Raw genomic sequence first — 15,131 nt, forward strand, 5'->3', positions numbered from 1 at the left:
GCCCCTGATGGTCCCAGTAGGGACACTGAACAGCTTTTGCTTCCAGCTCCTGCTACAGCCCAGAACAATCTCTAGTCAAGGTGTCTCTGTCTTCCCTTTTCTTGGCTTGGCATGTCGTGCTTGATTCTCTGCCCTTAGTAACTAACTTTCCTGGGGTTTTCCTGATCAAGCCCAGTAGGGGAGATCCCAAGGCCATCAAAACACGCCTTCAAGACAATTGACAACTCCAGCACCGGTGCTGGGAAATGGCAGCAAAACAGTGCCTCTAAAAGACCCCTATTGTGTGACTTGTAATAAGTTTCAAGGAAACTTGATGAACAATGGTGGAGGCATCGGAAATAGCAGAAAGCCTCTGGATTTCAGTGTGGCTTTTTGTGACTCCAATTATTGTCTGCCTGAGCTGCCACTGGTTGGTTTCTTCCATCTCTTTTTCAGCACTTTTTTTTTTTTTTTTTTTTTTTTTTTTTTACTAAGCCCCAATAACTATCAGTAAAATTAGTCAGCAGCCTGTAATGTTCTCTTACAAACGCGATTCTCAGTGAGGTCCTTGCATAAAGAGTCAGAGACACCTGTTGTCTCCATCACTCTCAAGCTGGCATATCTTAGATTCAGAAAGGCAGTGTGGCCGCCCCAAGGCTGTCAGCAGCAACAGCCAGGATTTGAACCAGATCCAGTGTTCTTTGAGCTAAATCCTGGATGCCCCCTTTCCTGTAACATCCTATGTTTCCATCCAGACACGAGAATGGGACAGCAAATAGATACAGCTGTCAGTTTGCTTTCTTGGAAGGTGAGTGTGCAGGAATGCTTGGGTCTGATAGCCCCTCGCCCTTTTGCTTTCTAGGTCAGTGTCTCTTCAGTATTCAAAGACCCCTGAGCTATGGAGCCTTCTTCAATATTTACAAATAAATAAATGATTAAAGAAATTTGGAATTGAGATCCACTTTTCTCCTCTGCCCTAGTGGTGGGGAGAAGCAGGCGGACATGTAACCATATCTGCCTCCTAATTAGCAAGTACCCCTTCCCAGGATCCAGGGGGGCAACTAATGGCAGTGTGTGTGTATGTGTGTGTGTGTGTGCGCGCGCGCGCGTGTGTGTGTGTGTGTGTGTGTGTATTCACTAAGCATTTTCAGTCTCCTTGCCAGGGAGCAAGATTCTGTGATGATTGACCTTTAGGGGTTATCAAGTCATTTGGGGAGATACGTATCCATCCATCCATCCATCCATCCATCCATCCCAAAACTATTTTGTAAGCACCCAAGCCCTAAGTTGTTTTGTTATAACAAAACAACGTATCTACCTTATGGAAGTTCCATTCCATTAGAGCCGTAAACAAAGTTAACACATCAATGTTAATGTAACAGCAGAGAGAGACAGTGCTAAAAATAAAGTGAAAACAAGGAAAGGAGATGGGTCTGTGTTGGAGCCGAGAGGGAGGGGCACTGCTCCCTGGGGGTACAGAGGGAAAGCTCAGATGCGAGTGGCACCCCCACCCTGCCCCCCACACTAAACGTCCTTTCCCAGCCCATGATTTTCCAAGAAGCCAGTTCACTTTGGAAGCTTGCTGCTGGTGTGAAAGTTATTATCCAGGAGTTAAGGATTCACTGGGCTCTTAGTGGCCTCCTGCTTTCTGCAGTCTTAGCTCTCCGTCCCAACTCAAAAGGCTAAGTTTTGGGCACAGTGGCTTACAGTGGGCATGGTGTTAGGGATCTCTTCTTAGACCTTGTGCGTCTGGAACACATTCCCAGAGAATAATGCCCTGAGCAGAGGATACAGGCTCTGCCAGCTCTAGGGACACACGGTTATCAGGGTTATTACAGCAGTTGGCTGCAGACCGACTTTGGATTCTGGAACCTTCGGCAAAGTCACCTCTTGGAGGCTCACTTCCTTCATCTGTTAAATGAAGAATGCTGAGCTCATGTGGCTGGGTGGCCACCTTGCTTAGAAATGTGTGTGAGGACCTGGGAGCAACCTGCACACTTCTCTAGTAAAGGGGCCCATTAAGGGGGATGGCCAGCATTGGGATTAAATGTTCTGATTTCCTTCTCAGTGTATTTTCCTTCTGCCAGTTTTTTTTTTTTTAAAGCAATTTTTTTCCAATTTATTTATTTTCAGAAAAACAGTATTCATTATTTTTTCACCACACCCAGTGCTCCATGCAAGCTGTGCCCTCTATAATACCCACCACCTGGTACCCCAACCTCCCACCCCCCCACCACTTCAAACCCCTCAGATTGTTTTTCAGAGTCCATAGTCTCTCATGGTTCATCTCCCCTTCCAATTTACCCCAAAGCACATACCCTCCCCAATGTCCATAACCCTACCCCCCTTCTCCCAACCCCCCTCCCCCCAGCAACCCACAGTTTGTTTCGTGAGATTAAGAGTCACTTATGGTTTGTCTCCCTCCCTATCCCATCTTGTTTCATGGATTCTTCTCCTACCCACTTAAGCCCCCATGTTGCATCACCACTCCCTCATATTAGGGAGATCATATGATAGTTGTCTTTCTCCTTCCTTCTGCCAGTTTTTGACACCACCATTTATTGACCATGGCTGTGTTCTAGGCACTGTGCTGGATCGCTTTTGTGTATTGTTTAATCTCACAATAGCCCCTTTCAATGAAGACTGCTGTCCTCAGCTTTCCAGATGAGAAAGCTGAGCTCCGGAAAGGGCCATGACCTTGGAGCCCCAACCCAAGGCTCCAGAGCTTGTTGGTGATGGTGCAGGTGCTCAGATCCAAGTTCTTCGACATCAGAGCCTGCCCCACCAGCCATCAGGCTGCATAGGTGGTCTCTACTCTGTCACATTTGAGGGGGTCTTGCACCTGATCAAACAGGCCAGCCCACTCCCACACCTATAAACTTGACTATAGTTGGAATTATAAGGAAGGCCTTTTTATTCCACTTCCTCTATGCTTTGCATCTAGAAGCCTTAAGAAACGTGTTGCTTCTCACTACGTTTTCCTCTGGCCTAGAGCTTATTGAACTATGCATTACAGTGATTATCTGCTTACTTATCTGTTTCTGCAAACCAGCATCAAGTTCTTCGAGGCCATATCTGTGTGTTGCTAGATCCAGGCAAGAGCTTTGCACAGAGACAGGGTATCATAATAAGTTACACAGTATCAATGAAGCCAATACCTACTAGGGGCTAAATGTTTTCTGTAAGTCAAGGGCATGTGAGGTCATGTAGATAGATACAGCTGTTTACCTAGTTCTCACAACAGACCTCTTTGGTGGGTGGCAGAGTAAGAACTTGGACTCTGGTGGGCCAGTTTCCAGCCATGCCCTTAACCCGGCAAATGAGTCCATGGATGGATGAGTGCAGGCTTCCTCTCCAGTCATCTGGGTTCACCTGTTTGTCTTCATGACCCAAAGAAGAGGAGGAAAATCAATCCTCTCGAAGGTGCTTTCCCTCACCTTCTCCACTCATCCATCCTTCAGAGTGGAATTTCAGACTGAACTTGGGAGGCCACCCGAGGATTGAGAGTAGGGGCCGATTTGTGCTGTGTGGCTCCTGTGAATTATCTTCAGTGTTCTTGCACACAAATGGAGAATTGCCAAATGGGCGGAGGCATATTTCAACCACCTAGCCTCAGAGAGAAGTTTCTAATATATTCATTCATTAATTCTCAGCAGTAATTGAAGATCTACTGTGTGTCATGAAACATTCAAATTTGTGCAGAAATAAATAAAGCCCAGCCCTTTTCTTCATTGTCTCCCAGTGTGAAAATGAAGCAAGTGCATAACGAGGACCACTGCGTGTTGGATCTACCCAGGTTGGGTCTTGGGTACGCAGGGCTGGTGGCAGAGTCGTTGGCAGACGGAAGCAGGAGTAACTAAGGGGTCTGAAAGTTGTGTACTTGACCCAGCGGGGGATAGCAGGTTTCAGAAGTCCTGTTGGGGACTCAGGGCCCAAGAGCTGAGGTTAAAGGACTAGACCAAGAAGCCAAGGAGGGGTATTACGGGCCAAGGGAGCCGCGTGAGTGAGCACATGGGTGTGTGAGAGGGTGGGAGGGAACCAGGACATTGCACCGGGTCATACCGGGTACAGCGGCGATGCTAGGCTGGATGTCATGAGAATACGTATTTCATCTGTTCAGGAATGCTCTCAGGTCTGCCTTTGCCTTTCTACTCTAGAAAATTGGGAGCTGGAGTTCCTGTCGGAAAACAGCCAATCTGTTGAAGGGAAGGGAAGGGAAGGAACATAGTCAAGGGCACACTGCCAGGAACCTTGCGGAAGAGAGCAGGGGATGGTCACAGGAATGCAGTTGGGAAACTGCACAGAGACGATCTCAGGATTGTGGGAGGGAAGTGGTGGCCTCACCACTCCTTTGCATTTAATTTTGTAGGAAATGAGCTCTTGCATCAGTAATAAGGATGCTAATATTTCTTTCCTGAGAGCTATGACTGGTGAGCCGCAGTCCATTCCAACTCACATTCCGTAACGCAGACCCATTTTAATCCTCCCTAGACCCTCTTGGTCAGGGCTGCTAACCCAGTTTACAGATGAGAAAATGGAGGAAACTCAAATCACATACCCAAAGACACACAACCCAGAGGTAAGACAACCGTGACTAGAATCCACATCTGTCTGCCTTGTGGGCAAGCGCCGTTGTCCTGATGTCCGTTCATTAGCTTTCCCCTTGATAAATTCCCTGGGATTCAGATTGATCTCTCAGGATTCAGGCCTCGTTCTGATCTGATCTAAAGATGATTAAGGAAGGTTGATCTGAGTCGGGGGAATGACTACGTTCCAAAGAACTGCTATGTTTTAACTTTATTCCCTTGGCCTTATCTTGGAAAACGGTATCTCTAATAGATACATTATAAGTAGATGACTAGTTTAAAAGAAAAAAAAAATGTTTCATTTTCTATAATGGGATCTCCCTAAATAGGTCACCTTCTATGTGTCTAGACACAAAGAGATAGCTATAGATAAATACAGCTAACTATAGAAACATAAAGTTAGGTGTGAGTTTATTTTTATACATATGAATACATACAGACATACCCTTGCTTGTATATATAGATGCAAGTCTTTATCATTTGTTGTGTGTTTATCTCCTCCTAATTGTTCACACATGGAACTCATCTCTTCATTTGATTATGTTCTGGGATCTTCTGTAGCCTTCTAGGAGCTTCCCTAGGAAAAAAATTAACATGGAAGCTTCCTCTCTAATTCAGTTGCAGAATCCACACATGGCGTCATTGTGGGCTCCTTCTTCCTCTGCTTTCTTGCTAATCAAACACCAAGTCTTCCCTTCCCCTGGCGTGTCTTGTTTTACCCCAGTCACTAACTGTTGCCTTTAACTGACCTACCCACAGACCCCATCTCCTCTCTCTTAGACCATAGCTTCCTCAATCTCCGGACTATTGACATTTTGGACCAGATAGTCTTTGTTGTATCTGGCTGGCCTTTGCACATGGGAAGCTTACAGATTCCCTGACCTCCCCCTGCTAAATACCAGTAGCGCCCTCTCTCCAGTCTTGAGGACCAAAAATGTCCCCATTACCAATCATCTCCTTGGGGGAGGGGTCAGATTGGGAACTGCTGTTCTAGGCTATCTTGAACAGCTACCTCGGTGGCCTCCTTACTTCCATTCAGCACGATCTTGCCACCTTATTAATTAAAGAGAAAGAAACAAAATTCTGAGAAACATGAATGCCTAAAGAATGGCCATGCCTTTTTCGGTATAGTTCTTATCTTGTTCTCCCTCACGGTCCAGAGAACATTTTCAGTTGAGAGAGTGAGCCTACCGTTGACGGGCGGCTGCCTCGGTCGGGAGGCCATCCCATATATGTGCCACCTGGTTGTGTCCTCTCAAGCAAGTTTCTGTTCTGAGACGCATTTTTCTCATCTGTGCAGCAGGTGTAATAATCTAACTGGGACAGTCGCTAAGTACCGAGGACCAGTAACTCTAATACAAGGTGGAAAGTGCTAAAAGCTCCTTAAGTGAAGGTCCAGGTGAAGCGCAGTGGGAGTTCAGAAGGGAAAGAGATTTCTTCCGGCTGAGCCTGGAGAGGGGGGATCACAGCAGAGTTTACCAAGGAGATTGTGTTGATGCTAGCCTTGAAGTCTGGTGGTATGTGGGTGTGTAGACAAAGTGAGGGATAACAGTGAGGGTGGCAGGCAGAAGAAATGACTTGGGGGCACCTGGGTGGCTCAGTGGGTTAAAGCCTCTGCCTTCGGCTCAGGTCATGGTCCCAGGTTCCTGGGTTCGAGCACCATGTTGGACTCTCTGCTCAGCAGGGAGCCTGCTTCTCTGTCTCTTGCTGCCTACTTGTGATCTCTATCTGTCAAATAAATAAATAAAATCTTTAAAAAAAAAAGAAGAAGAAGAAGAAGAAGAAATGACTTGGGTGAAAATATCAGGACATGTAATAGAAATAGCGAGTTCTGACGTGGTTGGATAACTTAGCACTGTGGGAGTTCTTTATAGTAAGTGCAGCATGGGTGGGTGAAGCATATATATTGAGAAGGGTACCTCAAAAGCATATGTTTTGAGACCAGATTATCCAGAAAGGGTGGGGGCTTGACGGACAAGAACCTGAACTGTCAAACCACAGAACTCTCCAGCTTAGCCAGTGAGGAGGGTCTCCGCATCCAGCTGTGCCCCAGTCATGGTCGAGAAGATGGACTGAGAACAGTAGGGGAGCGGACAAAGCCTGGAAGGTCATCCAGAGTGTATTAAAACGATCACCATGAAAGGCCGTGGCAACTGGGAGATGGGACAGCCATTGGACGGAGAGAAAGGGAAGGTGGCAGAAGCTGTTTTGTTAGATAGGTGTCAGGATTCCCAAAGCTAAGAAGCTTTGGGGGACCATGGGCTGCACCTCCCGCCGCCACTACCCTCTTGGAATGTCCTGTGAACTTGGTCAAGTCACTTCTCTCTGAATCTCAGTTTTCCATACCTGTAATGCCAAAGGTCTGGATGAGTCTCCAGTAATCCCTCCATCTTAAGCATAGACAGAAACCTGAAAGGAGATTTCCCGGGGAACCTGGAGCCCTTACCCTCCTAGCTCCTTGCTCGGCAAACGGCCAGGGGCACACCCAGTGGATCATCAGTCTTTAGCCATCCTGGGGCTGGCTGTCGAGACCAGACACAAGTGACGAGAAGAGAAGGACATTACTTGGGAGAATATGCATGTTCACAGCTCTGAGGATTAAAGGCCCATGTTCTTATCACTGCTGAACAGAGTATTATAAATCCAGTCTTAGAATACCAAATCCCTTTGCAGCTTGGCCGTTGTGAGGGAATATTAAAAAGGCCGGAGACAGAAATAATCAGTTTCCCAATGACACATTGTCAAATAAAGCATTTCTCACATTATCCTTTTTTTTTTTTTTTTTTTCCTCTGACTCCTTCTCTCGTGCCTGGATAGTTAACATGAAAAAATAGATTAAAATGAGGCCAGGCTGAATGGAGTTCTAAGTTTGACTTTTTGGAAAGCTCTCTCAGTGGGGTAGTTGGGGGCCCTTTCTATTTTTCATCTTTATGTATTTTTTGGTGTTTGATATTGTGTCTGTAAGCAAATCAGCCTGAGGTCCTAGCAGGGGGATGAAGGCAAAGCAGCAGGGAGGGTCCCTGTGAGGTTTGATACGGTGCCCTTTGGATGCTGAGGTCAGAGCTGCTATGGAGACAGTATGGTTTCTATTTCTCTGCCATTTCTGGTCAAGATTTTAGGCTTCTGGATATTTATTAAGCATAGACTAGGTAAATGGTGGGGGTAGATGATAACTCAGGAATGAGGAACATGGTCAACCAGATGACCGTATTGCAGTAGTGCTACAGATCTTTGAAAACCGCAGAAAGCCTGTGAGAGGCGATGTCACAGACTGGCCCCAACCTGAAGAGGCCAAGACCTTCCCTGAGGAAGCGATCGCCGAGCTGAGATGGCTGTGTGAGTTGAAGTGAGCAGACGAAGGGGAATATATTAGGTTTCTAGGGCTGCCATAACAAATCAACACAGAGTGGGAAGCTTAAAACAACAGAAACGCATTCCCTTACAGTTCAGGAGGCCAGACGTCCAAAATCAAATTGTCAGTAGGGTTTCCTCACTCCGGAGGCTGATGGAGAATCCGTCCCATGGCTCCCAATAGCCTCTGATGGTTGTGGGGAATCCTAGGCATTCCTTGGCTTGTAGATGCATCACTGCAGGCTCTGTCTCTGCCTTCACAGGGCCTCCTTTTCCTCTGTCTCTGTGTGTGGCTGTCTGCCTGTCCGTCTGTGTCCTCTACTCTTCTTCTAAAGACATCAGCCATTGGATTTAGGGCCCACCCAATCCAGTATGACCTTACCTCAACCATTTACGACTGCGACAATCCTATTTCCAAATATGATCACATTCTGAGGTTCTGGGTGGACCTGAATGTGGCGGGGGGTCATTATTTATACCACGAAGGGCGCGAGAGCACCCTGGGCTGAGGGCACACCCAGTGTGGAAGAGCCCAGAGCCTCACACTTTGGGGGAACTCTCACTGCTCAGTGTGGCTCCAGGACAGGGGATGAGACTTGGTGGGGAGCTGGACCTACGAAAGAAGTGAGCATCTCATCATGAAGGACCTTGGATGCCAGGCAAGGGGTCCAGACATTATTCTGAGGGCCCTGGAGAGCCAAGAAGGGGTTTTGAGCAAGGAGGGAGGTGCAAAAGGATTTGAATAGAGAGATTGATATTTGTTGAGTATTTCAGTGCCAGACCTTTTATTTTCTTGTTTAATCCCTGGCATGACTTTTCACATTGGAAACAATGAGCGCATTTTACAGGTGAGCCTGGATGCAGCCCAAGGAGATAAAATATCACAGCCAGCTTGTCACACATGGCCAGGAGGGACTCAGGGATCCCCACACAGGTCTGTGAGCCCCCAGACACCTGCTTTCCCCATCATGGCACTCTGCCCTTGACATGGCCCACCGTAACCCTTGTCTTCCTCCACTGGGGGATCTGCAACTCACCATCAGCAACAGAATAAGAGGAGTGGGCAAATCCTGCTCTAGAGAGACTTCTAGTAGGGAAGGTTCCATAAGAGACAGGGACACATGTTGCTCCTGCTGTCTCTTTCCCACTTCCTCCCTGACAGCTTAGTGAAATTGTTAGATCTGTAAGAAAAAGGTACAACCAATCACCCCAAGACCTGTGATCCTCACAGTCTCACACAAACCAACCCCTAACTAACAGACTGGCGTTTTTATTTCTGGAAATCTCTGCCACTTCTCCAACCTTGTTTGTCTTGGGCTGCCCGAGAGTGAACACAGTCCAAATCGGATTTGGCATCAGGTCGTCCCTGAGGCCAACAGGGCCTTCGCTCACCACCCCTGGAGCCTCGGCCTCTTCTTAACCTGCTTTCTGAAAATGCACAGCTTTCCCTACATCCTCTTCTCCCTCCTTGGCTTGCTGTGGCCCTGCAGTGTTTTCTTCACCTCCAGGGCTCGTGCTGGCTCTCGGCATGCAGACTCACTGGCTAGACACTCCGGCCTTGCTTACTTTCCTGGAGTCATCTGCTTTTCTGTTGGCTTGTCCTTGGTGGAGAAAGGCCACAAAGAAATGGGGGGCAGCTCTGTGTAGGTGGGCTAGCGCAGCAGCTTGGTCCAAAGACCATCTGCAAGGATATGGTTGACGGTTTCTTCTTGCTTCTGAGTTACTCGTCTGCTTTCTTAGGGCGAACTGTCCCACCAGGACCAGAGGTGGACACATGGTTCTCTAGAGCTTGTCCACAGCGCTTCTCGGTTCGTAAGGGCTATCACAGTCTTTGCTCAGCAACGGGCTGAGACGCATGAGTGAGACCTGATCACAGGTTTGCCATGTACCAGGCACAGAGCACAGCTCTCCACGGCCGTGAGCCCACACCTAACCTCTCTCTCTGTGGATGTCTGTGATCCAATCTTATGGATGAGAAAAATGCGATTGGGAGATTCATTCCTCTGTCCAGGGTTGCCCAGCTTCTATGTGGTAGCATGAGAGTTAAAGAACTCTTTCTGACCCTTTGTCATTCTCTGTCCCCAGCCATGCTATACTATTCCAAGTACTGCTAAGTCCAATTTACAGATGAGTAAACTGAGGGTCCATAGGGGAATCTGAGAAATTCAAGCTCAAACATAGTGAGTAAACTTGAATTTGGAACCTGTTTACTGCCTGCTTGGAGCCTGTCCACAGTGTCCTTTACTCTGCTACATTTTCAGCCTCTAGGAGCTCAGAGCTGCTTAGACCTGTGGATACTGTGTTTAAGGTGAAGTCCCCTTGGCCTTTCAGGAGCCCCGCGTGGGGACATTTGTTTCAGTAGGTCCTTGGCCCAATAAACCCTTGAAAACTGAGATTCTCCTTGGGCCAAATTTTCACAATGAAATTCTGATCTGTGATAGAAGCCACATGGTTGGTGGCTCGGCCGAGGCTGGTGGAAGCTGAGGTCGGCATGATGGACTTCCTGTCTCTGTGCCTCAGTTTCCTTACTTCGCATAGGACAAAGATATCTCAGGTGCACAGTTGTAGAAAGGTGAATAGATACAGGCACCTGTGATGAGTTTGGTCCAGATTAGGAAGGATTGGAGGACTCCAGACAAGTTTTGCAGAATACGCATTGGGGTGCAGAAGATCAAGCTGTTTATTCATTCATTCATTCATTCATTCATTCATTCATTTGTTCATTTGCATTAAACAGGTCCTTGCCGATGCTGTTGACGGCAGTGATAGCTAACAGTCTGTGAGCAGCTGTCACATCCCGCACATGGCACTAAATACCCCACACATATCTCACTCAGCCTCACGATGACCCTGGGAATACTGCCCTTATTTAACCCAGCCCATTTAAGCCAAGGCTCTGAAAGCAGACGTGACCTAGTCAAGGGCACAGAGCCCTTAAGGAATAGAGTCTGGGCTCCAGTTGTGTCACTCTGAGGCCAGCCCTTGGCCACTGTGCCAGATTCTGCTGCGGGTGTTGGAGGCAAAGCATGAGGCTTCCTGCCTTCCAGGAGCTGCTGGTCTGGATTTAGGAGCTGATGCAGCATCGCAGCGGTGACTGGGGAGGACAGGCTAGAGGCAGTGGAGGCAGGGAGGGGCGGTCGTGGAGGGAAGTGGTCATTTGGGTTAGGCTTTATCTTTTCAGGTCATTGTTAATCCTGGGATCGGACCACAGGGTCAGACCCTCATAAACAGGGTAGGCACGAGGGGCTGGGAATGAAGGGTCCTAGACCAGGCAGGGCCTGACCTTCCCAGCCAGGGAAGTGCCCGGAGGTGTGAAGATAGGCAAGGAGATTTCCCCAAGATGCCATTAACCAAATGAAACACGTTGTTGAAGAGCAGCCTTAAGACGTGCCCCTTGATTCCTGGACTTGAAGAGAGTGTTTTCCTTTTCCCTTCTCAGCATCCGCTGTCTTTTTGTGCACCCCCACCATCGTTCCCACGTTCCCCTCTCCTCCCTGCGGTCTGTGAGACCATTACGCCATCACATAGCCAGTGGCGGTGCAGTGAAGCCTAGAGTTTAGATCCCGGCTTTACCCATCCTGGACTTTTGTACCCTGATGGACTGAGGATCAAAACCTGTGTGACTTCAAGCAAGTTGCTCAACCTCTCTGAACCGCCTTTTCCTCATCTCATCAATAGAACAGAACTACATCCCGTCACATAAGATTGTCCTGAAGATCAACTAACAGGAAGTGAGAGTAATAAGGAGAGGGCCTGCTTGTCAAACCTGACAAGTAACGCCCATGAAACGAGACTTCTAGACACAGAGAAATCACTGTTGTATGTTCTCTGGAGGAACAAGGATCTGTTCTTGTTTTGGAGGGCTCTGAAGGTCACGAGCCACGCACATGCACCCATTTTACATGTACCTGACAGTGTACACGCACATACACACACATTCACACATACACACAAATGCACGTACTTGCAGATTTATTGGGTTTGTGTGCTGGTGCTTAAGTTCTGACATCCAGAGGAAGCTTCCCGGGGATTCCACAGCAGCTCACTCCTGAAGTCAAGGCAGGGCGGTCGGCTGTACCCGCATGCCTGGGGACCTCTTAGCCCACTTTCCCACCCGCTCCTCACCCGCCGTGGAGGTGATGAATTCCAGCGTACTGACCCGAGGGCCTTGCAAAAAGAACATGACAGCTTTCCGGCGTAGGCAGCAGGATAGCAGATTATTTTAGTAAACAGCATTCTGCCTGGCCTAAGCAGGTCTGCCTAGCAGAAGTCACAGCCAGAAGCAAGGCTCAGCTTTTGCTCTGTGGCTCACCGTGAGTTTCTGAGTCTCTCGATTCCAGCCCCCTCTCCACCCCGAGTGAAGGCAGTCCTTCCTGACCCTGGGGATTACCCCCAGGGACTCAACGCCGCAGCCTCCTGTCCTCCAGACCGAAAGCACAATCCATAAGGAAGAAAAGCAAGGTAACTAAGAAGGCTCCTCCATTCACAGATGTGTTTGTAAATGACCCTTCTCTTAAATAACTCATGGAAAGGGTATTTCACAAGTCTTATGAATCATGTAACATATGTTCATACACTGTAAACTGTTCCACCGTAAGTTATGGGAGGCAAACTCTGTTGAATATTTGCCAGAGGGATGTATTAAAGAAAAATAAGCATCAGTTTGCCTTAATGTTCTGATTAAAAGAATCCTAGAAAGGGGTGTGTGTGTGTTTTTTTTCATTTAGTCATTCAACAAATATTTATGAAGCACGTATTTTGTCTCAGGCCCCCATTGGAAGTCACATACTAGAAGACTAGTGTTTCTGGGGTACCTGGGTGGCTCAGTTGGTTAAGCGTCTGCCTTCAACTCAGATCCTGATCCCAAGGGCCTGGGATCAAGCCCCACATAGGGCTTCCTGCTCCTGGAGAGTCTCCTTCTCCTTCTCTCTCCCTCTCCCTCTCTTCTTGCTCTCCCTCTCTCTCTCAAATAAATAAATACCATTTTTTATTTTAAAAAACTAGTATTTTTTTTTTAAGATTTTGTTTATTTATTTGACAGACAGAGATCACAAGTAGGCAGAGAGGCAGGCAGAGAGAGAGGAGGAAGCAGGCTCCTTGCTGAGCAGAGAGCCCGATGCGGGACTCAATCCCAGGACCCTGAGATCATGACCTGAGCTAAAGGCAGTGGCTTAACCCACTGAGCCACGCAGGTGCCCCAAAAGACTAGTATTTCTGATAATGAAGGATATATGAGACTATGCAGAAATTATGTTTGACCTTATAATGTTGTCTCAGATGTGCAGCAGGTTGGAAAAACAGCTACTTTCTCTTGATCCTTCAGTGGACCCATTCTAGAGATGAGGAAGCAAAGTTGAGAGAGCATGAGCCAATGTCCTGGGGTTGCTCCCTTCATGGGAGGCAGAGCCAAAATTCAGATATGCACCTGTGTGAAGCCACAGCCCTTGATTCTTCCAGCATTTAGCTGTCTGTGTGGCTCTGACATGACCATTATCCACCTCGTTTGCTCCTTGTGGCAACCTCGTGGAGAAGGGAGGGCAGGGATTCGTATTTATCCTTATATACACAAAAAGCAAAGCCCCCCAAATTCAAGCAATTTGCCTAAGATCACACAGCGGCTGTGGCTGGTGGTTCCTGAGTTTTTATGAGCCATGCCCGGGGATCTGGACCGAGTGAAGTGGACAGGAAAGCCCCCTCTGACGCTCTAGCCCAAAGAACCGTGGCCCATTCGCTGTCCTTCTTCCCTTCTGCTCTAGGGTGGACTCATTGCACTGCTGCTTCTGCTGCTGGTGTTCACTGTGGCTCTGTACGCCCAGCGGCGCTGGCAGAAGCGCCGTCGCATCCCCCAGAAGAGCGCAAGCACGGAAGCCACGCATGAGATTCACTACATCCCGTCCGTGCTGCTGGGGCCCCAGGCCCGGGAAAGCTTCCGCTCCTCTCGGCTGCAGGCTCACAATTCTGTCATTGGAGTGCCCATCCGGGAGACCCCCATCCTGGATGATTATGACTATGAGGAGGAGGAGGACCTTCCCCGGCGGGCCAACCATGTCTCCCGGGAGGAGGAGTTTGGAGGCCAGATGACCCACAGCCTGGACAGTCTGGGCCGGCCAGGAGAAGAGAAGGGGGACTTTGAGAAGAAAGGTGAGTCTTCCCTGTTGCATCCCACCCTCCAGGACCTTTTGGGAAGCTGGGAAGAGGCGCGGAAGCCGGGTGGTTGGGGGAACAGGTGGTGTCTTCTGGGCGAAGCCATTCTGGATCTATGGCCAGATATATGTCTCTGTTGGGTTATCTGAATTTGTCTTCTCTAGCTCTTCAGTAGTGGTGGGGAAATGAAGAAAAAAAGCCAGTGTTCTTTGAGTTTTGAGAAGCATCAGAAGTTATATAGTTCAGTATCCCTCCTTTGTCTCTTGATTACCTCCCTTGATGGCCTTATCACTACTCAGTTGAGAGAATTCATCTCATTTTCAGACACTACTATTAGGAAGTTTTTCCTTATGTTGAGTAGAAATCTGTTTGTCTGGCCCTTCACATCCACAAAGAAAATGAATCTGATGTTCCTTCTCTAAGTCAGCTCTTAGAAAATCGGACAAGAGAAAAAAAAAAGTACCTTGTAACTTCTGGAAACCAACCTAAATAATCCCAGTTTCTTCAACTGGACTCAAGTGACACAGTTTTCAGATATTTCACCATCTGGGTCACTGTCCTGTAGATGGAGAGTCCAATTTTTCATGTCTTAGAATATAAACGCCAGAACTAACACCCCTCTGCCTCAAGGGGGGAATGCTCTTGTGTTCAGCAAAATGGGATTTTCACCTCCTTCTTTCCAGCTGTTATACTTGGATTGATGCAGCTTGAGATCACATTTTGTGTTACTATTGCTGGTTCATACTGGGCTTTTTGGTGACTGAAACCTCTCACCCTTTTTCATATATGCTGTTGCAAAGACCCATTTCCCAGAAGTTGGTAGACAATTGATTATTCGGACACAAGCACAGAATATATTCCTGTTCATCTTTGTTAAGTGTCTGGTGCACTATCTTATTTATAGATGGAATTTGGCTCTTGTCCTGTAAATGCTGCAATTATCTTATTCTGCTTTTTCCTCCTCCTTGTCTTTGTGATATGGGCGATGATAGTGGGTTAAAGGCTTAGCCTGGAGACCCTTGTGCTTACACTGACCCACTCCTTTTGTAAACTGAGAGAAACCCTTGCTGT

General features: G+C 47.8%; 1 protein-coding gene across 1 annotated transcript in view; it reads left to right on the forward strand.

Moving 5' to 3' along the window:
- ASTN2 (astrotactin 2) overlaps nucleotides 1–15,131 on the forward strand; it is a 736,372-nt gene that overhangs the window by 59,034 nt on the left and 662,207 nt on the right. Inside the window, exon 2 of the mRNA XM_044265036.1 lies at nucleotides 13,673–14,057. Within this exon, the coding sequence (XP_044120971.1) occupies nucleotides 13,673–14,057 (385 nt within the window). The remainder of the gene's footprint in view (nucleotides 1–13,672; nucleotides 14,058–15,131) is intronic.

Source organism: Neovison vison, chromosome 9 (genome assembly GCF_020171115.1).
Source record: "Neovison vison isolate M4711 chromosome 9, ASM_NN_V1, whole genome shotgun sequence".
Lineage (NCBI taxonomy): Eukaryota > Metazoa > Chordata > Mammalia > Carnivora > Mustelidae > Neogale > Neogale vison.